Source organism: Lucilia cuprina, chromosome 4 (genome assembly GCF_022045245.1).
Source record: "Lucilia cuprina isolate Lc7/37 chromosome 4, ASM2204524v1, whole genome shotgun sequence".
NCBI classification, from domain to species: domain Eukaryota; kingdom Metazoa; phylum Arthropoda; class Insecta; order Diptera; family Calliphoridae; genus Lucilia; species Lucilia cuprina.
This window is the reverse complement of record NC_060952.1, coordinates 85,632,452-85,657,290: the sequence shown is the minus strand read 5'-3', so window position 1 is coordinate 85,657,290 and position 24,839 is coordinate 85,632,452. Positions and strand designations below refer to the sequence as shown.

At 31.9% G+C, this 24,839-nt stretch overlaps 7 protein-coding genes across 12 annotated transcripts in view; 6 read left to right on the top strand and 1 right to left on the bottom strand.

The window, feature by feature from the left end:
• The window catches only part of LOC111689594 (zinc finger protein 91), a 7,326-nt gene extending 5,113 nt beyond the window's left edge, over window positions 1-2,213 (top strand). The window contains exons 5-7 of the mRNA XM_046947951.1: window positions 398-560; window positions 605-963; window positions 1,076-2,213. Of these exons, the coding sequence (XP_046803907.1) occupies window positions 398-560; window positions 605-963; window positions 1,076-2,159 (1,606 nt within the window). The 3' untranslated portion in view covers window positions 2,160-2,213. The remainder of the gene's footprint in view (window positions 1-397; window positions 561-604; window positions 964-1,075) is intronic.
• A 1,870-nt stretch (window positions 2,214-4,083) lies between these two features.
• Window positions 4,084-8,537, top strand: LOC111688566 (zinc finger protein 239-like). 4 transcript variants are annotated; one of them, XM_046949327.1, is made up of 7 exons: window positions 5,774-5,942; window positions 7,186-7,263; window positions 7,340-7,416; window positions 7,502-7,606; window positions 7,672-7,884; window positions 7,960-8,116; window positions 8,197-8,535. In XM_046949327.1, the coding sequence occupies exons 1-7, from the start codon at window positions 5,921-5,923 to the stop codon at window positions 8,307-8,309; spliced, it is 765 nt and encodes a 254-aa protein (XP_046805283.1). In that variant the 5' UTR covers window positions 5,774-5,920; the 3' UTR covers window positions 8,310-8,535. The 4 variants fall into 4 exon arrangements, with proteins under 4 accessions (XP_046805281.1, XP_046805283.1, XP_023306844.2 ...); XM_023451076.2 differs by lacking the exon at window positions 5,774-5,942 and adding an exon at window positions 6,174-6,561 and having other exon boundaries at window positions 8,197-8,432; XM_046949326.1 differs by lacking the exon at window positions 5,774-5,942 and adding an exon at window positions 6,396-6,678 and having other exon boundaries at window positions 8,197-8,537.
• Window positions 8,538-9,022: 485 nt separating this feature from the next.
• Window positions 9,023-10,856, top strand: LOC111688569 (zinc finger protein 420-like). The gene is made up of 3 exons (XM_023451079.2): window positions 9,023-9,266; window positions 9,332-9,702; window positions 9,766-10,856. Exons 1-3 carry the CDS (start codon window positions 9,117-9,119, stop codon window positions 10,724-10,726), a joined length of 1,482 nt encoding a protein of 493 aa, XP_023306847.2. The 5' UTR covers window positions 9,023-9,116; the 3' UTR covers window positions 10,727-10,856.
• A 1,356-nt stretch (window positions 10,857-12,212) lies between these two features.
• On the top strand, window positions 12,213-14,905 carry LOC124419286 (zinc finger protein 675-like). Its single transcript, XM_046947950.1, has 4 exons — window positions 12,213-12,430; window positions 12,504-12,934; window positions 12,990-13,994; window positions 14,845-14,905. Exons 1-4 carry the CDS (start codon window positions 12,281-12,283, stop codon window positions 14,903-14,905), a joined length of 1,647 nt encoding a protein of 548 aa, XP_046803906.1. The 5' UTR covers window positions 12,213-12,280.
• Window positions 14,906-15,097: 192 nt separating this feature from the next.
• On the top strand, window positions 15,098-17,690 carry LOC111688562 (protein asunder). The gene is made up of 4 exons (XM_023451072.2): window positions 15,098-16,042; window positions 16,105-16,406; window positions 16,536-17,164; window positions 17,227-17,690. Exons 1-4 carry the CDS (start codon window positions 15,197-15,199, stop codon window positions 17,577-17,579), a joined length of 2,130 nt encoding a protein of 709 aa, XP_023306840.2. The 5' UTR covers window positions 15,098-15,196; the 3' UTR covers window positions 17,580-17,690.
• Window positions 17,633-20,074, top strand: LOC111688568. Of its 3 annotated transcripts, none has more exons than XM_023451078.2 (3): window positions 17,633-17,794; window positions 17,862-18,229; window positions 19,691-20,072. In XM_023451078.2, exons 1-3 carry the CDS (start codon window positions 17,728-17,730, stop codon window positions 19,937-19,939), a joined length of 684 nt encoding a protein of 227 aa, XP_023306846.2. In that variant the 5' UTR covers window positions 17,633-17,727; the 3' UTR covers window positions 19,940-20,072. The 3 variants fall into 3 exon arrangements, with proteins under 3 accessions (XP_023306846.2, XP_046803988.1, XP_023306845.2); XM_046948032.1 differs by having other exon boundaries at window positions 17,859-18,269; window positions 19,691-19,894; XM_023451077.2 differs by having other exon boundaries at window positions 17,640-17,794; window positions 17,859-18,229; window positions 19,691-20,074.
• LOC111686837 (nucleolar protein 6) lies at window positions 19,974-24,683 on the bottom strand. The gene is made up of 8 exons (XM_023449219.2): window positions 24,608-24,683; window positions 23,198-24,551; window positions 22,843-23,134; window positions 22,673-22,783; window positions 21,930-22,609; window positions 21,146-21,703; window positions 20,676-21,079; window positions 19,974-20,604 (listed from the first exon to the last, which is right to left on the bottom strand). Exons 1-8 carry the CDS (start codon window positions 24,638-24,640, stop codon window positions 20,092-20,094), a joined length of 3,945 nt encoding a protein of 1,314 aa, XP_023304987.2. The 5' UTR covers window positions 24,641-24,683; the 3' UTR covers window positions 19,974-20,091.
• Between the last annotated feature and the right edge of the window lie 156 nt (window positions 24,684-24,839).

Here is a 24,839-nt window from a genome sequence, read left to right as displayed (position 1 = left end):
ATAGATAGATAGATAGATAGATAGATAGATAGATAGATAGATAGATAGATAGATAGATAGATAGATAGATAGATAGATAGATAGATAGATAGATAGATTGATAGATATGTAGATAGATAGATATGTAGATAGATAGATAGATAGATAGATAGATAGATAGATAGATAGATAGATAGATAGATAGATTTAAGATAGATTGATAGCAATAGTTGAACAATTAAACTAAAAATACAATTTTACAAATTTCTCTCAGTGCACGCAAATTTTTACTGCTATCAATAAATAGTGAGTAGCACAAAGACAACAACAAAAATTTGTAAACAACTATTTGATATAAACAAAAAAATAAGCTACAATTTTAAGGATAATACTAGAAATAGAAAATTACACCATAAATAATTCCATACAACAAAATGATTAAAACAAATAAATACAAGAATAAATGTCGAACATGCTTAAATGGCTCCAAAGGACTACAATTGTTAACTAAAATGATAACAGAAGAAAAAGACGAAAGAAAATCTTATGGTGAAGTGCTAAAGGATATAACACAAATTGATGTAAGTAGAAAAAATTGAAAAAAATCTTATTTAAACTCTCATAGTTGCAGATGATGGATGAAAGTGACAAGGAAATGCCTCAAAACATATGTGGTTGCTGTGTACGTAAATTGAAAGCCGCATATGCATTCGTCCAGCAAGCTCAGGAAGCCAATGATAAACTATTGTCTATGCTTAATGAAACCGATGAAGATAAACCCATAGATTGCCTGCAGGAAGCTCAGATAGATATACAAAATTGTTTGGAAATAAAAATGGAAGATGAGGAAGCGGGTGAAAACAATAAGCCGGATTTAACAAAAATTGAGATAGATTTTAAATTAGAAGAACCGGATGATGGTGGTAGTGGAGCTGTAATTGATACTACGGCAACAGATAAACTTGCAAGTGCAAAAAAAGAAAAGTGAGTCTTTGTTTGTTAGACGAACTAATGACTGACCTGTTTTAAACACATAATAGACTACAATTACTATTAATTAGCATAATGTATTAAAAATTAAATATAATTTTTCTAGTATTCCCCTCAAAGATGTACTCGAAACTACCACTTCACCGCTGCAGCAAAAAGAGATTATGTCTGATAGTGAAGATGATTATGATGATGATGATATTTTTGATAAAGATTTTACACAGCATGATGAAAAAGGACTAAGCGATAGTGAGGATGAATCAGTAACAAGCAATGATTCCGATTGGGCTAAAGAAAAAACTACAACAATTGCTAAAACAAAAGAGACTGTAGATAAACCCAAAACTCCTGTGCGCTCTAAAAAGAAACTAAAAGAAAAACAAGTTGATGATAATATACCCACACCCTGTGACCAATGTGATCGGGTATTTCCAAATGCTCGTTTATTAAGTCGTCATAAACGTCATACACACGTACCCGAAGAGTTGAAAGTACAATGTCCTTACTGTACGGCAAAATTTGGACGACGCCACAACATGTATGCCCACATGAGAACACATCACAAAGACAAACCGGTAGAAGAACACATAACACAACAGAGAAAATTTCCACGTCAATTTGCTTGTGAACAATGTGATGGTGTTTATACTAGCAAATATTATCTGCTAGCCCATATGAATCTCAAACACAATCCTGATAATGTAGCGCAAAAACCTAAACGTGTTGCTCTGCCTAAAAAACGTTTCCTCTGCACTCTATGTGGTTCCAAATTCGATACACAATCAAATTTAGATGTACACATACGACGTCACACCGGTGATAAACCCTTTAAATGTGATCTCTGTGAACGTTCCTTCTATCGGCCGTGTGATGTGCAAGCCCATCGTCGTTCACACACCGGTGAGAAACCATTCAAATGTACAATATGTGAAAAACCTTTTGCCAGATCGAATAAATTAAAAATTCATATGCGTACACATTCCAATGAACGTCCCTATAAGTGTGATCAGTGTGAGAAAGCCTTTAAACATTCAAAAGATTTAAATATACACAAGCGTATACATACGGGTGAGAGACCGTATACATGCGGTGTGTGTCACAGTACGTTTACCCAGAGTAATTCGTTAAAATTGCATCAGACAAAACAGCAACATTTTGAAATTATCGATCAAGTTGTGTCGTCGTGTTAAAAGTAGTACATATAAGAGTTAGTTAATATATTTTCTAATTATAAAAACTTAAAATTTTCTTTGGAATTTATTCATGAATATGATGTAATCAATAAAAATATACATTTTATGTATTTATGTTTGATACATTAATAGTTATTATTTTTAATGCGTAATTTAGAAGTACTAGTACTAGGCTATCATTTGTTTGGAAGTAAATATATACCATGATTTAAATATATAACTTATACCATGGTTAATACTCTCTTCGGAGTATGTAGTATATATTTATGTACATACATACATATATCGATCTTTTAAATTTCAAATATTGAAAAAACTTTTGGGAGAATCTAGCCATCAGAAAAAACGTAAAAGTTTGTTTATGTTAAAAAATGGTATTAATAAATAGTCTGTTTTAAATAAAATGTTTGAAAAAATGAACTGAAAGATAATAAATGGATACTATCCATTGGATAGAATAATAAAAATGTGATCAAAGACTCATTTGAGTCCATATCATTTATTAGTTAGTGCAATATTACTAAATAGTATACCCTACGCTATTACTATTTAGAAATAACACCCCAAATATGATCACCTCGGATCACGGTATTTTTGTGTTATTACTTTAAGGTGAACAGTTATTTATAACAGAAGATATTGTAAATAAACATAAACATTAAAACGGAGATGGTATAAAAAATGGTACATTATTTTAATAAAAGCCCAAACAAGTACAATACCTTATACCGATCTACGACTAACAGCTACGCAACCTATATATCTATATATCTATTTATCTATCTATCTATCTATCTATCTATCTATCTATCTATCTATCTATCTATCTATCTATCTATCTATCTATATATCTATTTATCTATCTATCTATCTATCTATCTATCTATCTATCTATCTATCTATCTATCTATCTATCTATCTATCTATCTATCTATGTATCTATCTATGTATCTATCTATATATCTATCTATCTATCTATCTAACTATCTATCTACATATCTATCTATCTATTTATCTATCTATCTATCTATCTATCTATCTATCTATCTATCTATCTATCTATCTATCTATCTATCTATCTATCTATCTATCTATCTATCTATCTATCTATCTATCTATCTATCTTCTATCTATCTATCTATCTATCTATCTATCTATCTATCTATCTATCTATCTATCTATCTATCTATCTATCTATCTATCTACATATCTATCTATCTATCTATCTATCTATCTATCTATCTTACCCTTAAAAGTTCACTTAGAAGACATCGGAAAATGTATGAGCGCAAATAAGTGTTGTCATAATAATTATGAAAGATTTTCTCTTTACTTCTATGTATTATTAATATTTTGTAAAGTTGATATTTGAAATGAAATAAAAAAGAATTTTTAACTTTGTTTTATACGTTATTACTTAAAAATTTTGTATCTGCATCCTTTAAGGAATACCATATCATATTCCTGGTTCATGGTGTTTCTTGGCTATCAATACAAGGTGAATGACTAGTTGAAAAACCTGATAACAATAAAAAAAATAAAATGGGGATGATGATGGGGAAATATGTGACGGTACTAAAGAATTTGATATATCACGCGAGGACGGAAATAAGGCCAGCAGTACAGACAGTATATCTGTCTGTCTACCTATCTATCTATCTATCTGTCTGTCTGTCTGTCTGTCTGTCTATTTATCTATCTATCTATCTATCAACCTATCTATCTATCTATCTATCTATCTATCTATCTATCTATCTATCTATCTATCTATCTATCTATCTATCTATCTATCTATCTATCTATCTATCTATCTATCTATCTATCTATCTATCTAATTATCTATCCCATACACATAATACAACTGTCGTACTTTTAAACACAACAAATTTACCTAAAAAGTACAATTATGTACAAATATGTATCTTCTCTGACTAAAAATCACTGATTAAACCCTTTCCGCGAAAAAAGGATATTTATTTACAAGTAGCAATAAGTTATTTATTTAACATTTAATAACAATAATAATCACAATAACTTAATAAAAATGACATTAACAAATATCGTGTGTCGTACATGTTTTACTGCCAGTGGAGGTTTAAATCCTCTAACAAAGATGAGTTACTTTAATAAAAAAGAAACAAAATCCTATGCTGAGCTTCTAGAGGAAGTCACAAACATGAATGTAAACTTTATGGAATACTTTATATATAGCATACTTTATACTTTAAAGTAAAACGTTTAAATTTCTTTTTCAATCCTAGATCAAAGAACACAAATATCGAGAATTTCCCCAATCAATATGCGATAAATGTATACGTAGTCTAAAAACTGCCCATAAATTTATACAACAAGCCAAAGAAGTCAATGAAAAACTATACATTATGCTAAATAAGAAATTGTCTACCATGCAGAAGACCAAAAATGCTATAGGAGAAGAAATAGAAATTAAAGTGGAAAATAATGCTCTGGAAGCAGAGGGAAAAATGGATTGTTTACAGGAAACACAAATCGATTTAGAAACGTTTTTAGAAATAAAAATTGAAAACAAACAAATTGAAAAGGAAATGGACTCATTGGATGGTTTAAAAGAAACTATAGAAAATAAAGATGGAGATACACGAAAAAGAGAAAGTTTGAAAATCGATAAGTAAGTATTAAACATAACTTACTAAATACTTATTAAAAACAAATACATTTAATTTAATATTTTATATACAGATATAACGATTTGGATGATTCTGAATCTATAGACACAAATATTACAGATTCGGATTCAGACTGGCAGGAAAGTGAAAAAGTATCAGACAGAAAATTAGCCAAACAGAAAGCAGACAAAAAGTTTATTAATGTTGCAACTGAATCAAATAATTCTGTTTTCGAAGGAAAACATAACGACTCAAATAACAATAAAGATGACAGTGAAACTAATAAAATTCCAACAAAAACAAAATCTTTAAGCAAAGTTAATAAATGCTTAAATGAAGAAATTGTCGAATCGGCCGTACCCTGCAATGTTTGTAATAAAATATTTCAAAATTCTAAAGCCTTAGAGAGTCATCTAAAAATTAGCCATATACCGGACGATAAGAAATGTTCATGCCCCTTATGTGGCAACAAATATGTTAAGTATAGCAATATGTATGCACACATGCGTGCGGTACATGGACAAGATTCAGTTATTTATATGAATAAACCCGAAAGGCCAGAAAGTGATTATATCTTTAAATGTGATAAATGCCCCAAAAAATATTGCCAGAAAAAAAGTCTAGTCAAACATAAACAATCAAAACATTCTCCACGTACAATGGAAACGAAAAAGAAGAAATCACCTGCTGTAAATCCGGGTTCATTATGTCCAATTTGTGGCAAAGTTTTTACTTCCCGTAATCACTTAACGGCTCACGTAAGGCAACACACTGGTGAACGGCCATTTAAATGTGATTTTTGTGAACGTAGTTTTTTAGTTGTTACCGAACTTAACCGACATCGACGTCAACATACCGGTGATAAACCGCATAAATGTGAGAAATGTGGCAAAGGTTTTGTCTCAGCGAAATATTTACGTCAACATATGGCCTCGCATAGCGATGAAAGGCCCAATAAATGTAACCAATGTGAACGTCGTTATAAATTTGCACAGGATTTAAAAATACATATGTTAACACATACCGGTGAACGACCATTTATATGTACGGTGTGTGGAGATAGTTTTCAACGACCGGTTACACTGAGACAACATCGAAAAATACATGAATTGAATGTATTATCGTCCACTTAATGGTAAAGTAAATAGAGGATCCACTATTATCTTTAAAATGAGATAAATTCTTAAAAAAAAGTGTAAATATTTTATTTATTCATATAATAGAGCTCTTAGGTAATATCCCAAACAAATTTGTTACAGAATATTTTCTGCTTTTAAAAAATTTATTCGATAAATTTTAAATTTTGGAAAAAAAATTTTGATAAATATTCAATTTCTATAGAATACTTTCTAAATTTTTAGAAAATATACGATAAATTTTCTATTTCGATAGAAAATTTTCGATTTCTATAGAAAATTTTCGATAATTCAAAATTTTTAAAGAAAAACGTTAAAATTTAACCAGCGGCCAATTGCCGCCGTTATCAGCTTGTCAGCTTGTATCTTTGATTTTTGTTGCTGTGATAACAGTAGAAGACGCAGTGAAAAAAGTGAAAATCTAAAAATTATTTTAATCTGCATTTTGACAAAAAAAAAAAAATAAGATAAATCAAAGAAGATATTTAAAAATTGAATAAATAAACTATAATAAAAAACTAAACAACATGACAAAAAGGACATTTGAGTTTGTTGATATAAATGATGTGGAATGTAATAAACTAAAATTAGCACAAGTGCCGAAAATAAGTTTGGTTTGTAAGTCAGATATGGCCAGTTGTGTTGAGCAAGGATGTAGTTCTTCTGTTATAAAAGATTAAATTCAAATTGTGTGGGAAATGTTGATAGAAGAGGCAAGTGAAAGGAGATTAAATCGTAAGCGTCCTACTGCTATTTTTCATGCAATAAGAAGACACTAAGTTTGGCTTTATGGCAGTTGTTGTTGTTATTAAGGGGGGCCTCCTGAATGCTAGGAGTTAGTGTTCTAGTTTGTTAGAGCGGAGTTAGTGGGATCGATTACCACCTGAGGTACTATTAAGGGTGCGCAAAATAGAACCAATGGAGTCATAAGTGTATTTCATCGGATTTGGTGTGAAGACAGAAGCTTCATTTTTTTATCCGCGATTCTTCATCCATAGCCTTTATTGCACATGTAGGGTTTATATATGCTTCAAATGTAAGATAAGAATGTGTTTTTCTATAAAGGCGGCGCCTTGCAAGAAGTGGCAACATATTTCAATTCACATACAATTCATAGAGAAGAGTTTAAGGAAAAAATTATTTTCAGAACAACCAGAATTTAAATTTTTGTTCGTTAGATAGTGTAATAATGTATTAATATTAAGGAACATACATACATTTTAATAAATATTTACTTTTTAGCTAACCAGCCCATTCTAATAAAAAAATGCAACTCGGTAACTAGAGATATTGCTAATAATTTACCATCAACTAATAAAGGTTAATATTATTTTATTGTTTATTGTTTTAATTACCATTAGATTGAAAATAATTATCTTTTACATTTATATTAAAGATCTGTTGGAAGTGTTAACAAATATTCTGCAAGGTCAAAAGGAGATAAATACTAGACTGGAGAATATAGAAAAAACTGTAAGTTTACAATTTTAATTAAGTTTAAATATTATTATTTTTACTTTTATTGTAAAAATTTATTTTGTATTTCATTTCATTTAAGCAAACAAGTATTATTAATAACCAAAATCTATTAAGCAATGCTCAGGATGCGATTGTGGCGAATCAACAGCAAATTGCCAATAAATTGGAAGATATTGAATCATGTGTTAGTATCAGTAATTTCACTTCTGTTTTTTTGTTTTTATTTAAACTAAAATATTTCATTTTCAGATTTTGTCAAAACCTGAGATGGCCTCACAGTCCAGAGTATTAGTGCAACGACAGGTGGCCATTAAAAAACTGAATAAATCGGTGAGCCACATGCCTGGCAAAGTTAATAAAAAAATTCTAAACGAACTTGATAATATGCTACCCATGACGACCCTCGAGGCAGTAGAGGAAATGGAAGAAAAAGTTAACAATCGAGAGTTTGCACAAACACTGGTAAAAACATAATTATTATTTTTTTTTTAATTTTAATATTTAGTTTTTTTTTTTTTAACTATATTATCTTCACAGAAAACATATTTGGATAAATTGAAAGGACAGTCAGAGGATGTGAATTGTGTCTTACGTGAATTATTCACGGATGATCTACTTGAAATGTTTAATTGGGAAGGAAGGTGGGGAAGGAAAGCGTTGGCGAAACTTCGTTTAATCGAAAATATTTTGCGAGGTGTGTGTATATAAATATATAAACAAATAACTTGTTAATGTTTACATTAATTAATGTTATGTGTACTCTATAAATTTTAGGTGTTTTTCACGAGCAAAGAGCTTTAGAATTCGAAAAAAGCGTTAAAAGGGCGGTGGAACGTAGCCATCATAGAGTAAAACAAAAAAATTATATTTTAAAAAAAGGAAATTAAAAAAAAAAACAATAAAAATAATAATTTTATAATAAAAAGCTGATTTTAAACTTAAGTAAATGTCTCAACTGACGCTTCTCCTCTGTATATAGACTCTATAGCAGGCTGTCCCTTGCAGTTCGCATTAGGGGCACACTTGGGTCCATGTTGTGATCCCTTTGTGGTAGGTTAGGTTAGCAGGCTGTCTCTATGCCAAGCAAGGAATCTTTTTATATTGAAAAGTACCGTTTATAGTCGGTCTATAATCTAGTCATTACTCTAGTTTGTAGTTATTGATTTAGTCTATAAACTATAGTCTTGTCTATAGCCTAGTCCATGGCCTATACTAGACTTGAGTCTATTTATAGTGTAGTATAATCCTAGATTATGGATTGTACATAGTCTAGTCTTCAGTCTAATCTATAGTTCAGTCAATAGTGTAGTCTTTAATCCAGTATTTTGAGTGAACTTTGTGTACACGCTACAGATTGCAACTTTTAAGATAATTTTTTGCATTTGGCACAAATTCTTCTTTTGGCCCAAGGAATAGCTCTATTATTTTACCTACCGCTCATATATGTATGTTAATAATTTCCTTAAAAGGCTGATACCACCAATAAAATTCTATGTAAAAACTATTCATGTCAACATTCTTGTGAATGAATCTTACGTTAGCAATGCAAAGTGAATGACACTAAACATAAGAAGAAAATATAAATACACATAAACAGCTTTACTCAGTGATCAAAACATTTCATTACATTTGCAAACATATTAAAAATTTAATAATAAATTAAAGTTTTATTAAATGAAAACATTAATATTAAGATGTCGGAAACTACTAGATGGTTAAACAAGAAATGTCGCACCTGTTTTGATCCTGAAAATGGCTGGAGCTGTCTTAGCAAAAGAATGAAAGACTATACGAAACAGATAAAATCGTACAGACAACTTCTAGAGGAAGTAACACAAATTGAAGTAAATTTTAATGAATATAAGGAAAAAATGCTTTTATATAATATTTTAAATTGTCTATTACCAAGATGCATGATAACATTAATAATTTGGAATTGCCACAATTTATTTGTGGTAAATGTTCTCGGCGTCTAAAATCTGCTCATAGATTTAAACTGCAGTCATTGGAAGTCAATGAAAAACTTTACGAATTACTAAAGTTAGGATGTTTAGAGGATGTACAGAAAGAAGTAGACTCTAGTATAAAATTGGAAACTGATAACATGGGAAATAAAGTAGAAGAGAATTTTAAATATTTACCGAAGATAGAAATCAATATAGAACGTTGTCCCGAAACAAAGTGTGAGAACAGTGAACTGGAAATGAATGAAGAGACTAGCTTTGAAATAAAAGATGAAGAAAATATAGTTATTTTTAACGATACATATGACTTGGATGGGTAAGTTGAAGGCATAACAATTTAAATACTTGTTTTTTATAAAAAAAATCTAAATATTTCTAGAAATCTTGAATTGGATCAGCAATCTTTAGAAGAAACAAATCAAGCAAATGACTCTATTAACTTTGACCACACGGAGTTATCAGATTATGTGGAAGCTCATGATAGAAGTAAACTGGAAATCACAAATCGTGAAAAAATCACTTTCGAAAATGAAGAAAATTTTGATATTGCAATACCATGCAAGGAATGCAATAAAATATATCCAAATTTAAAAGCTTTAGCTCTGCATTTAAAAATAAGCCATATACCGAAAGAGAAAAAATGTTCATGTCCATTGTGTGGTAATAAATATTCACGACCTGCCAACATGTATCTGCATATGCGAAACGCACATGGTCCCGATACGGTTATAATACCGAAAAGAAGTAGTATAGACGAAAGTGAATATATTTACCAGTGCAATAAATGTCCCAAGAAATATTGCCGTAAGTTTAATTTGATACAACATAAGAAATTAAAACATATGGCAGAGGTTAATGATGAAGCTTCAATAATAAAAGAATATAAAGAAAAATCTTCGGATCTGGGTTCATTGTGTCCTATATGTGGCAAATATTTGGCTATAAAGAAAAACTTAACTGCTCACCTACGCTATCATGCCAATGATAAACCTCATAAATGTGAATGGTGTGGACGTTGTTTTCTACTCAATACCCAACTTAATAGACACAGACGTCAACATACCGGTGATAAACCTTATAAATGTGATTTGTGTGACAAATGTTTTGCTGCTCCTAAAGATTTACGTCAACATATGATTTCGCATAGCGACGAAAGACCCTTTAAGTGTTCAATGTGTGAACGTTGTTATAAATCTAGTTCGGATTTAAAAAGGCATTTTCGTACTCATTCCATAGAACGTCCTTATGTTTGTTCGCTTTGCAGTGATAGTTTTCAGCGAGCAAGTTCATTGCGAGCGCATCGCTTAAGACATGAGAAAAGAAATGATTGTGCTCTATAATTTATAAGGGGTTTTTATTAGAAATACATCGAATATTTTGCATTTAATTAATATTTAAACCAGTTATAGTCAATATTGATTCTAAATTTATAAAAAATCTAATTTTTAATAAAAAAAGCTTTTAATTTATAATAAATGTGCTCTTTTTTAAGTTTTGTTTTAATTTTTTTATTTTAACCCATATTTTCAAGGGGCTAAGCTCTAGTCTGTTGTCTAATATATAGTCTACAGTCTAGTCTACAGACTAGTTTACTGTATAGTCTAATGTAAGGTTTATAGTCCAGTCGTGAGTATATTCACTACTTTTTAGTCTTTCTATGGTTTAGACTACTGTCTAGTCTATAGTATAGTCCACATTCAAGTCTACAGTATAGTTTAAAGCTTATACTACAGTCTAGTCTAAAGTCTAGTCTATAGTCTAGTCTATAGAGTAGTCTATAGTCTAGTCTATTGTCTAGTCAAAAGTATAGTGTAATCTAGTCTATAGTCTATAGACTAGTCTATAGTCTAGTCTACAGTCTAGTCTATAGTCTAGTCTACAGTCTAGTCTATAGTCTAGTCTACAGTCTAGTCTATAGTCTAGTCTATAGTCTAGTCTATAGTATAGTCTTATCTATAGTCTAGTTTATAGTCCAGTCTATAAACTAGTTTACAGTATAGTCTAATGTCAGGTTTATGGTCCAGTCGGGAGTCTATTCACTACTTTTAGTCTTTCTATAGTGTAGTCTATGGTTTAGAGTACTGTCTAGTCTATAGTATAGTCCACATCCAAGTCTACAGTAAAGCATAGTCTGGAGCAAATAGCATAAGTTATAGTCTAGTCTATAGTCTAGTATATTGACTAGTTATGTCAATATTATATTGTATATCCAAGTCTATAGTCTAGTCTATTGTCTAGTCTAATATATAGTGTAGTCTAGTCTATAGTCTAGTCTATAGTCTAGTCTATAGTCTAGTCTATAGACTAGTCTATAGTCTAGTCTATAGTCTAGTCTATAGTCTAGTCTATAGTCTAGTCTATAGTCTAGTCTGTAGTCTAGTCTATAGTCTAATCTATAGTCTAGTCTATAGTCTAGTCTATAGTCTAGTCTATAGTCTAGTCTATAGTCTAGTCTATAGTCTAGTCTATAGTCTAGCCTATAGTCTAGTCTATAGTCTAGTCTATAGTCTAGTCTATTGTCTAGTCTATAGTCTAGTCTATTGTCTAGTCTATAGTCTAGTCTATAGTCTAGTCTATAGTCTAGTCTATAGTCTAGTATATAGTCTAGTCTATAGTCTAGTCTATAGTCTAGTCTATAGTCTAGTCTATAGTCTAGTCAAGATATGTTGTTGATATGTTATCTCTTCCTTAGATCGTGTCTTGAGAACATTTTTTCAGTTTTATAACGGTCCCAACGTTTTTAAATTCGAAAAAATCTGAAAACACGTCAATACATATCTAACTCCCCAATTTAAATGAATGACTAGTTAAACAAGAAGAAGATGCCATAAAAATACTAAAATTATAAAATCGACCAAAAACTTTTTACATACAATTAAATAAGTTCCAAAAATATGTCTCAAACTACAAAAACAATAAACCATGAATGTCGCACCTGCTTTAATGCGACCAAAGGTTGGATTCCACTTTCAGCAAAGACACGAGATTATAAGAAACGTTTAAAATCCTATGCTGAACTTTTACAGGATATTACTAATATTAATGTAAATAAAATATAATTAAAAGAAAAAAAATGCAAAACTCAGTTTATATCTTTTTAATTTTCATCTAAAAAAGATCATGGATAACAAATCTGTGGAATTACCACAAATTATTTGTGGTAAATGTTCACGTCGCCTAAAATCTGCCCATAATTTCATACAACAAGCTGCTGAGGTCAATGAACAACTTAATGTTATGTTAAATGACCAAAAATTTCAATGTTTGCAAGAAACACAAATCGATGTGGAAACTTGTATGGAAATAAAAGAGGAACCAGAACTGACAAAGGCAAATTTGGAATGTTTAGAAGAGACTCCAATCGATTTAGAACCTTGTATAGAAATTAAGATTGAAAATGAAGCGAATGAAAAAAGAAAGGAAACATTTGATTGTTCGAAGAAAAAACAAATTCTTGGGAAAGTTGTCGTTGAAGTGTATTCGGAAGAAGAATGCAAGCGACAAGGGGTAAAACAGTGTAATTCGAATGAGACCAACAAATTGGAAAAGTAAATTTTAATTATAATTATTTTTAACTTCTTCTAAAATCATTAACATTTTCAGAAAATCACAAAGAGCAGAAACAATAAACGAATCCGATGTGGAATCTCAGCAATCTAAAGACTCTGAATGGCAAGAAGATAATATAAAATTTAACAGAAAAAAGGTGCAAAAAGGTATAATAAAACCAAACGAAGAGCAAGACCCTGCAAAAAAGAACAACGAATATACAGATGATATAGCTGTACCCTGTGATAAATGTAATAAAATTTTTAAAAATTCCAAACTATTGGCAGTACACCAAAGAATAAGTCATATACCGGAAGAGAAAAAATGCACATGTAAGTTGTGTGGCAATAAATTTACTCGTTATTGCAATATGTATAAACATATGCGTACGTTTCATGGTCCCGAAACGGTAACTTTAATAAGCAAACGTCCGGAAGAGGATTACATATATAAATGTGATAAATGTCACAAAAAATATTCACGAAAAAAGAGTTTAATCTATCACACAAAATTAAAACATTCTTTAAATAAAGTTGAAGAAAAAACTGAAAGTAATACAAATAACAACAAATCATTGAAGTCAATGGATAAAGGATCCTTATGTCCCATATGTGGCAGTTCATTTACTAGTAAAACTCAACTAACCGTACATCTTAGACGTCATACGGGTGAAAGGCCTTTTAAATGTGATTTATGTGAACGCGCTTTTCTACTCGTAACACAACTCAATAGTCATAAACGTCTACATACCGGTGAAAAACCCTATAAGTGTCAGGTGTGTGAGAAAACTTTTCGAGTTTCCGATGATCTACGTCAACATATGCGTACGCATACCAATGAGAGACCTCATAAATGTTTGCAATGTGAACGTAGTTTTAAACATACACAGGATTTAAAAATTCACTTACGTTCGCATACCGGTGAACGACCGTATGTTTGTGCAGTTTGTGGTGATAGTTTTCAACGTTATAATACATTGAGAGCACATCGTTTAAGAATGGGCCATGTGGAGCATTTAAGAGATAACAATAGTAAAAAAAATATTGTAAATAATAAAATTTGAATGAGAATAGTATAGTTTATTTTATTTTTGTAAATTTAGAGTTCAATTTAGACTATAGTCCAGTCTCTTCTAAAGTCTAGGTTAAAGTCTAGTCAAGATTTTAATGCAGATTCCAAATATGAACCCTGTTAATATATTAGTCATATTAGTACTGATTAGAAGAATTCTTAAGCATTTTTCTTATATTAATTTTAAAAGAATCTTACAAAGAAATAGCTTTTACTCACGAATAATTGCAGACGCAAGTTTGGCTGTCCATAGGAAAAAACTTCCGGTTTATACAGCTACCGGTTAGTTGACAAGATGAAGCCAAGAGTCATTCATTAAACTTTAACTCATCCTTGGACATTGGTTGCGAGAAGACTTACATACTTAAACAAGAAAAACGAAGTCAAATTTTCCACACATTAAATAACAAAACTTCAAAGTAATTTTAATTTCCGATTTATTTTTTTATTTTCGAAGATTGAAAAGAAAACAAGCAATAAAAGCTCAAAGACATTTGTTTTTTCTGGGAAAATTTACACAAGCGTCATAATAACGGTACCAATTATCACACAGGGTTGTATTATTATACAGTACATAAGCAATGTTGTATACTGCTTTAAAATAAAGATAGTGAAAAACGCTTATTGTACAAAATAAAAGTTTAAAAAGATATTTATAATATTGGAAAAAATATAATAATATAAATATCAAGAATTGAAAAAATGTCTTATATTGCCTACAAACGGGTTTTCTGTCAAAAAATGTCTAACTTTATTATTCTTTGAAAATTACAAAAATTTTATATATTTAAAGTTAGCAGCACTTTATTTATTTATGTGCTCTTCTTTTTCTCAACAGTGTTGCCATGACTTTAAAGCACTCACATTTGTTGACAAATAATTATTTTACGTATTTGTAAATATATTTAACAAAGTATATACTGTCACATTATTTTAGAAAATATTAAAGTAAAGAATACTAAAAAATATTTAAAACTATAGTTTAAAATCTCCAGAAGTATATTCCTAAAAATATTTTACCCATTTTCCTATGTATCAAAAAATCCCCCCTAACTTTGTTACAAACCATAAAATAGGTAACACTATTTTAAATGATAACAAAACTGTTGCAACAGAAATTGTTTTGCTTTTCCACTTTTGTTAATTATATACATGTTTTATTTAATTTTGCAACAATAATAACTTAAAAAATGTATGATTTAAATCAGAAAACCATTTTCGTATTAGATCACACGCAATATTTTAGTATATCAAGTGAAGATTACATACCTTTAGATTTTCTCAAAGGTAAGACCGGTGGTGGTACAACAGATGCGCCTCTGCCGGCCTCAGCTGCTGGCAGTTCCACTGGCCTGCAGTTTAGTAAAAGTTTATGGACCTGCTCTGTGGAATCTTCCATAGAATATTGTCGCATTGTTTGGGATCTATTTCCGCGTGGTAAGTTAATACGTTTCATAGTAAGTGATACGGCGGCACATATTGTGAATACTTGGAAATTTGCCACACAAAATATGTCTCACGTTTTAAATGCCATGGCATTGGTAGGGGTGCCACAACGTAATACACCCCAATCATCCGACTATTCAGTAATACATGGCCTAAGGGCGGCCATAGAAGCACTGGCTGAGCCGACAGAACATCAAATTAACTTAATGCAGGCCCAAGAGAACAATCCAAATATGGCTAATGAAAAAATACCCAATAAGGGACGGGTAATATGTATAACTTCAGCACGAGATAATCCCAGTATGAAAAGTTTAGAGGATATTTTCCATAATGTCTTAATGCAACAGAATACCTTGGCCATGACACAAAAGAAATTATTAAATATAGATCATTGCCATTTGGTTATTATCAATATGGTGCCACTGAATATAGAGTCTTTGGTAACGAATCGCAGTAAAATGGAATTATCGCCCTGTTTGTCCACGGAAATACACACCACAAGTGCACCGGAAATCTCCAACAAATTGACACATTTGATAATGAGTCATTATGATTTGGCCAGTACCACAGTGACGGGTATACCCATGAAGGTAAGCTTTTGCAATAGCAAAATCGAAGATATATTATGTATTTTTGTGTGTTTTTGTTTTAGGAAGAACAAAATGCCAATTCCAGTGCCAATTATGATGTGGAAATTCTTCATGCTCGCAATGCTCATACGGCCATCTGTGGCAATGAAGCTTTATTACCCACTAGCATTAAAGAGGGTGCCGAATATGAAACTGTTACCTTGAAATGGTGCACTCCCAGAGGCTGTGGTGCTTCCGACATGTCTGCTTGTCCACCCTGTTTGGCTCAACATCGTGTAACTCCGGTTGATGTAACATCACGTCCAAGTTCTTGTTTAATTAATTTTTTGCTTAATGGTCGTTCGGTTTTATTGGAAATGCCCAGGTAAACAAAGACTTAACTCTAGGTTGTAATATAGTCTAGGTTAGAATATATACTAAGCTATGATATAGTTTGTAGACTAAAGATAAGTTTTTAAACCACACTAAAGTGAAAAATGTTCTTTATTTGCAGAAAAACCGGTGGAAAAACCACCAGTCATTTACTGTCCGCTCGAGGTGGAGAAATTTTCATTCATGCTCTACAAATAACACGCTCTTGTCTCGAAGATCCACCCTCAATATCCGAAGGACCTGGTGGTCGTATTGCTGACTATCGTATAACCGACTTTGCTGCATTCATTAAGGCTCATCGATTCCTTCCTCTCAAATCTAAGACAAAACCCGAAGAAAATCTACACAAAGCCCGAGAACGTTTATACACACGATCCCTTTATTTCCCTTTAACATTAAGTACAACAATGGTTTTCAATTTACAACGCAGTGTACACTGGTTGCCGAATTTCTTGCGTAAATTAGCTAAAGAAGATATGGATAAAGCGGATGAAATACAATGTCAACAAAATATTTACGAATTGTATACGGCGTCAACAAGAAGAGAACCATTGCCGTTTCCCAACTTAAGTGCAAATCGTTTAAAGGGTCACAAGAAAATCGATCAATATAAATTGTTATGTGCCGAACTGGAGGTACTAATTAAGGGGTGTGCCAGCACACCCTATCATAAAGTTATATTGGAAAATATACAGAATGTAAGAGCGGCTTGTGGTGATGCTACTGTTAAATCTGAAACAGATTTGGCGCGTAAGTAAATGGTTTTATAATAACTTAGGTAAAAGATAACAAAGTTTTTATTGACATTTTAGGTGATGCTGCTGGTAAATCTATTATAAGAGCTACCACCGATTCACCTTTATCGCCACCTCATTCCATGGACACCAGCAGCTCTGGCAGTACGCAATTGCTAAAGGCTAGCAAACGTAGTTTTAGCAATGTGGGTCAACGTTCACTCTTCGATATAGTGTCCAGTGTGGAACGTTCTCAATCGAATAAACGTGCTGACTTTTCAGGCCGTTTATGCACTCCTCTGGGACAAGTGGCTAAACTTTATCCTGATTTTGGCACTAAAGAAAAAGAGCCGGGCTCTACCAATGCCACACCCATAAAAGATGAAAATTTATCCATTAAATTGGAAGTACCCGGCATACGCAGTAACTAACTTATAAAACTTGTTCAACATTACAAAAATGTATTAAGACTTTTACTTCACAAAATAAAAACTAAACAAAAAATATTTTCAAAAATAGAAATTTCAAAATAAATTCTAATTTCTTTAATAATTTTTTCCTAAAACCTTCAGAAAAATTATGTTACCAAATCCCTTACCTATAAAATTAACACAAATTTCCGAACAAGCTTTAGCTCCTCAACAAGGTAAGAACTAAGAAATCCTCTTAAAATCATTTAAAAACATATTGTTTTCTTTCCTTTCTGCCAGTAGTACCCTTAATTTTAGGTCAAGATTTATTTTTACTAACCCAACAGGATGTACGCAAAATAGAAGATTCACGCTTATTTAGTCTAAGCAAATTAATGCCTAATGGTGATTTAAAACTCATAAATTTACAAAATCCTAACGATTGTTTGATGCATTTATTGAATGGCGCAAATCAACAATTTCTCAAGTTATTGGAATTTTTAAATGACAAACGAAATGTAAATGAACATTTAACAGCAATGTCATTTGAACAGTGTTACACATCTTGTCCACAACCCATGGAAGTGTCTACGACGCAGTGTGAACAACCAGTGGTGGCTTCAATTGAACAGCAACTGCAATGGAATAAATGTGTTAATACCTCAGCTCCAGTAAGTCGGTCTGGTCTCTTATATAGCAGTCTTTAATCTGGTATATAGTCTAGTATATAATTTAGCCTATTGTAGTCAATAGACTAGTCTATAGTCTAATTTATTGTCTAGCCTAAGAAATAGTTTACAGTTAAGTCAGTAATTCAGTTATATTCTAGTCTATAGTCTAGTCTATATTCTAGTCTATAGTCTAGTCTATTTTCTAGTCTAGTCTATAGTCTAGTCTATTTTCTAGTCTAGTCTATAGTCTAGTCTATAATATAATCTATAGTATAGTATTTAGTCTAGTCTATAGTCTAGTCTATAGTCCAGTCTATAGTCTAGTCTATAGTGGAGTCTATAGTCTAGTCTATATTCTAGTCTATAGTCTAATCTATAGCCTAGTCTATAGTCTAATCTATAGTCTAGTCTATAGTCTGGTCTATATTCTAGTCTATAGTCTGGTCTATATTCTAGTCTATAGTCTAGTCCATATTATGTTCTATAGTCTATATTCTGGTCTATAGTCTAGTCTATATTCTGATCTATAGTCTAGTCTATAGTCTAGTCTATAGTTTAGTCTATAGTCTGCTCTATATTCTAGTCTATAGTCTAGTCTATATTCTAGTCTATGGTCTAGTCTATAGTCCAGTCTATAGTCTAGTCTATAGTCTAGTCTATAGTCTAGTCTATAGTCTAGTCTATAGTCTAGTCTATAGTCTAGTCTATAGTCTAGTCTATAGTCTAGTCTATAGTCTAGTCTATAGTCTAGTCTATAGTCTAGTCTATAGTCTAGTCTATAGTCTAGTCTATAGTCTAGTCTATAGTCTAGTCTATAGTCTAGTCTATAGTCTAGTCTATAGTCTAGTCTATAGTCTAGTCTACAGGCTAGTCTATAATCTAGTCTATAGTCTAGTCTATAGTCTGGTCTATATTCTAGTCTTCAGTCTAGTCTATATTCTAGTCTATAGTCTAGTCTATAGTCTAGTCTATAGTCTAGTCTATAGTCTAGTCTATAGTTTAGTCTATAGTATAGTCTATAATCTAGTCTTATAGTCTAGTCTTTAGTCTAGGCTGTAGAGAAGTCTATAGTCTAGGCTGTCTAATCTATAGTCTAGACTATAGACTTGGTTATAGGCTAGACTATAGACTCGACTAAAGCCTTGACTAAATACTAGGCTAAAGACTAGACTATAGACTAGACTATAAGACTAGAATATAGACTAGACAATAGACTAGACTCAAGTCTAGACTAAAGACTGGTCTATAGTCTAGTCTATAATAGTCTTCTTGATAATTCAGTCTATAGTCTAGTCTATAATCTAGTCTACAGTGTAGTCTATATATTAGTCTATAGTCTACTCTACACTCTAGTCTTTAGTCTTCTCTATAGTCTAGTCTGTTGTTAAGTCTTTAGTGTTTTGATATTATATTAAAGCCTACAGGTTCGCCTACAGTTAAGTTTTCTTCAAAATTTTCCAGTTTCCCATGACCTACTCCCAAGGAACATCAAGCACGGAAATAAATTGGCAAACTCTAGACGACAGAAAACAAGAAAATATACACAAGCCCTGTTGTTGTTGCTGCCGCTCAAAAAGTCTATGTAATAAGAAAACCAATACTCAAGAACAACAACAAAATGAATGCTGCTCTAGATCAGAAGAAATATTAGGAGCTAGAGAACAATTAAAGAGAAAAAAATTAAATTTTAACTTTAACTATTTAACATAAACTAAAATACAATAATAGAAAAACGCAATTTATAATTAAAAATTTTAAATTTATAAAAATTTCTGTACAGAAACATTAGAGGATTATATTAAAATAATGTAATAAACATTTACTTAAACATAATTAACTAGACAATATATGTTATTTTAGTTTTATGCCGTTTTCTTGAGACATTTTTTCGATTTAATTTTAGTTTTTAATTGCGGTTTTGCTTTAGTTTTTAATTGAGGTTTTGCTTTCAATTCCGCATTGTTTTTACTGACAATGGCAGGCTTTTTGTGATGATTACTTTTAGCTAAACCGTTGGATTTCTGTTTTAAGGCGGATTTAACATTTTCCGATGCGGAAACGTTCTTTACTCCAAAATAACGATTTGTATTGTTGCTTGTGTTTTGCGTTTTATTTTGTGTTGACTGTTCATTGGACTGTCGTACAAACTCTAAGGAACCCATGCGTAAATAGAAATCTTTAAGAATGAATTTAAAATCTTCGATTAAAACTTCTTTTTTAGCTTGTACACGTTTGTGATCCGATGTTAAAGAGCAGCCATTAACATCATTAACTTTGAATTCTTTAGCATTGAAGGCGGTCGGTTTCCAGATGACAGCTATCTCTTTGCCGCCACAGGGATTATAGAAAAAGGCAGCAAAATCGGAATAGGCTTCCTGTTAAGAGCAAAAACAAAAGAGTTGTTTATCTCTATAAACTCATTAGAATGGTTGAATAATGATATTACCCTTAATTTTTGCACAGCATTAGCTACAAAATTACTACCAGCCAAAGGCATATGCCAGTTGGGTTTGGTAAACTCCACAAAAGATGAACCAAAATCCAAGTTTAAACTATTGGTTACTTGATCGGGTTTTAGTTGTATAACAAAGTCGTAACCTTGCGTGGGAGCTTTAAATACTTTAGCTGGCTTTATGAGTGTTAAGCAGGAAGACAGCAGAGTGGATTCTATAATTTCCAAGGTTTGACGGGCTAGCAAAGTAACTCGCGCCAAAACATGAACATTAGGTTGCTGTTCCGTGCTCCAAATCTTGCCATAATGTTTCTGATCATAAGAAGTAACAATACAAAGTGGCGGGAATGTATTACGTTCCGTTGAGAAACGTTGTTCCAAATCGGATATATCCGTTTCTAGAAACAAACAAATTTAAGTTATTTTCTATATACAAATTAAACAATATATTTCCTAATAGTTACCCTCCATTGCACTGTTGAAATTTAACAAAAACAATTCCGTTTTCCAATCCGTATGCGCCAACAATTGCAGAAATCTTATAAAACCTATTTGTGGTGAATTGGTTATACACTGACTGGCTGTCTTTAAATACTGTGAGGCTACCATCAATTCTGTACATTCTTCTGGCCAAAGGCCATTGTCTATAAGTTGACTGTATAGCCATCTTTTGGCTATCATAACAGTGGGTCCAAAAGAGGAATGATTTTGATAGAGTGACTTTAAGGCACCCGTTACTTTGGGTAGAATATAATGACGTTTCTCGAGGGCAATACTTTCTGCACAGTCTATATGAGTTGTTATACCCTTATCGGTTTTTTCCTTTTTAAGCAAACCCACCTCTTTGGGATGGGCTATTTCTAGATTGAAACAATAGCCCTGTTTTAAAATCAAAACACCATCGTAGGTGACTCTGCAGATAAGTTTGTATTTTTCTTGCACCAATTCAGCAATTTGTATGTAAAATGCTGTTTTGAGAGCACGCAAAGCGGTCAGTTCTCCAGGCCATTTGCCACTTTGTCCTAAAAATTGAAAATAACACTAATAATCAATAGGTTGTTGTTGTAACAGGATGTTCTTCCCTGGGGAAAAAACTTCTGGTTGTTACAGCTGTTGCTGAGTTGACAATCGTTGTCCGATTGAGAATCGGGTCATTCCGGAGCGGAGATCCAACGACAATTGAATCTCCTCTCCGTTAGGTGACAACTTTATAATGAAATATTCATATTTTGATAAAATATTCCTTACCCAACTGTATAACACCATACTGTATATGATCCGAGAATATTTGCTCCTTAATACACTTCGCCCTGGGTAAAATAGGTTGTGGTTCACAATACCGCAATACAGGTGATATACCCGCTATAGATACAATCTCTAAAGGCAACTCCTTTAAACCATTCAATTTTCTTGCCAAATCATCAAATTCTCTTATCACCTGTAGAGCGGTAGCTTCTGCATTAGTGTCTTGATTCAATTTTTGCTTATTCAATCTTAAACTGTCCACTTTGAAAGATTTTGTCAATTCAATTACGGATTCAAATTCACCAGCTATATATTCGATATCTTTGTTTTCAAGCTGAAAATGATGTTGCAACAAATACAAAACAATACTGCGGACAATTAAACGTTTTTTGGCGAGATCATCATTGGCAGCAGCCCAGACTACAGACTCGGTTATGCTGCCATCTTGAAAACGTCTCAATTGGGCTTTCTCACCCCAGAAAGCACGAAATTTAGCGGCTTCATCATCTATAGATTCAGGACCTTTGTCGAGTATTTCGTAGGCATGTTCAGGATTGAGAATAAGACCTAAATGCAAATGTTGTGGTGCAGCAACGGCAGATTCATTAACACTCCAAGGCGTGGTCAATTGTTCTAAGGGCAACATGAATTGCACACGTTTAGAGAGACCTTTTTGCAACAGACTAAGGGAAATTGTTATGGTTAAATTAAGTTATTGCAAGAGAGGTTTAAGACATTTTTGTTACCTGGTAACTACTTTCAAAAGTTGTGGATAGGCATAGCCAGCATAATTGTATTTATCAGCAGGTGTAACATGCATTTCAAGGATTTGTTCTATAGCATCGGAATTGTTTATTCTAAAAACGATATAAGATAATAAAAAGATAAAGATAATTTAAACACAAACTCAACTCACTTTAAAATATGATCCATTTGTGAATAAAGCGGCAATTTGGACATAAATAACAATTGAAAACTATTCACTTTCATATCATTCAACATGTCCACCGCCAATTTAGCCTCCAAGCATATTCTTTTATAAACATCAACATTAACATTCGAACATATATTATAAAAGCCAGTAACATCGATGAATACTACAGGATAATAGGCATGAAATTGTTCTAACGTAGGTTGATTGGCTATAGCGGCGGCGATATTGCTGCACAAAGTAATGCCCTTGTTATTTTCATGCCAAGATGAAAAGGCTAAATAAACGACAAAAAAAATGAAAAATATAATTAAACAAAAAGGTTTTCTTTTCAACTCACCCAAATGATTCCAAACATTACGAGCCACCTGATAACTGCTCATATTGCTGTGCAGCTTACGTTGTTTAAATAAAAACGCTATAAACATAGCTAATATATGGGCATTGAAACCACCATAACCGACATCTAGTTGACGTTGACGCAGCCATATTTTGAGTAAAACTAAACCCTCTTGAAAGTTTTTATGTAGTTCAAATACTTCCTTAAGAAGCTTTTGATTTTCATACATTGTCAAATCAAATAATATATTAGCATTATAACTGGGTGTAGCCAAGGGTACTGAGTCCTCATCGTCGCTATCGAACAGACTAGAACGTATGTTATTATTCCACGGTACAAAACGGTTAAGTTTAAAGGAATTTTGTTCACAGCCTATAAAAATACGTATAGATAATTTCTGTGACAAATTCTTGCCCGCCTCGACTGGAGGTGTAATTTCCAACACTGATTTTAAGGGATTATTATTGTAATAATTGAATTTAAGATGTTCCTCCCTTAAACCAGCTATTACTTTAGATTCCAAAAGTTTTTGTGTTAAATAAGTCAAATAATATGCTCTTTTCTGATCATATTGTAAATTAAGATAATTTTCCTTTTGCCAACATTCCTCCGGCATAAGAACAGCTATGTCTGCCTGTAATTTGGGTCCCAACAAAGTTTGTGTATTACAAGCTCCCAATAAAAATGGTTCTGTAGTGGGTTTAATAAACTGAAATTGGAATACTTTTTGTTGTTGCACTTTTAAGGCTTGTAGATTAATAGGTACAGCTAGCTGAGATTTCTTAAGCCACGTTAACTTATCAATATCTTGCTTTTCCGTTTGATTTTTTAAACTTTTTACAAAACTTTTAAACTGTTCCATAAACGTATTGATATAATTGTTATATTTATCTTTAATCTTAACTTCTTGCAACATTTCCTTAACTTGCAGACGAAAGATGTTGGAGTGGAAAAGATTACGTGTCTCTTTCAATTCGTTTATCTCCTCCAAAGTGGGAGCTTTTACTTTTTCGGGGGCAAATGGATTGTTACCTTTAGGTTTTTTATTTTGTGTTACTTCCACTGACTCGTTAGGCTTTCTCTTTGTAGCTTGGGACATCTTAGGTTTTTCTTCTTTCTCTTCTTCTTTGTCCGAAAAACCATCATCACTACCACTATATTCTTCTTCCACTTCATCTTCGGAGGGTTGCTCATTTTGTTGCTCATTTTCACTATCACTTTCCTCACTAGTACCATTTTCTATCATAGAATCGTAATCCTCCTTATCCAGTAACATTTCTTCATCAGATTCCTGCTGCTTTTTTACAGCGACCTTTTTGCTTTCCATCATTTTTGTGGATTTTTGTAAAGAATTCTATGAATATGAAACAGATTTTTTACTTCTATCAGTTCAATTTATAAAATATATACCTTTTTATTTATAGATTTTTTAGTTTTAGCCATATTTTTAAAGAAAAATATACAACAATTTTCACAAAATTTTAAATAAAATCAACTTGTAACGCACGTGTAGTTAAAAAGGAATAAAAATCACTCAATCGTTGCTCTCATAAATTGAGTGCGAAAAAATGTAAACACAGAGTTGCACTTTATGAAAACAATTGATAAGTTGGAATGCAGTTATGGCGACAACCACAAAGTA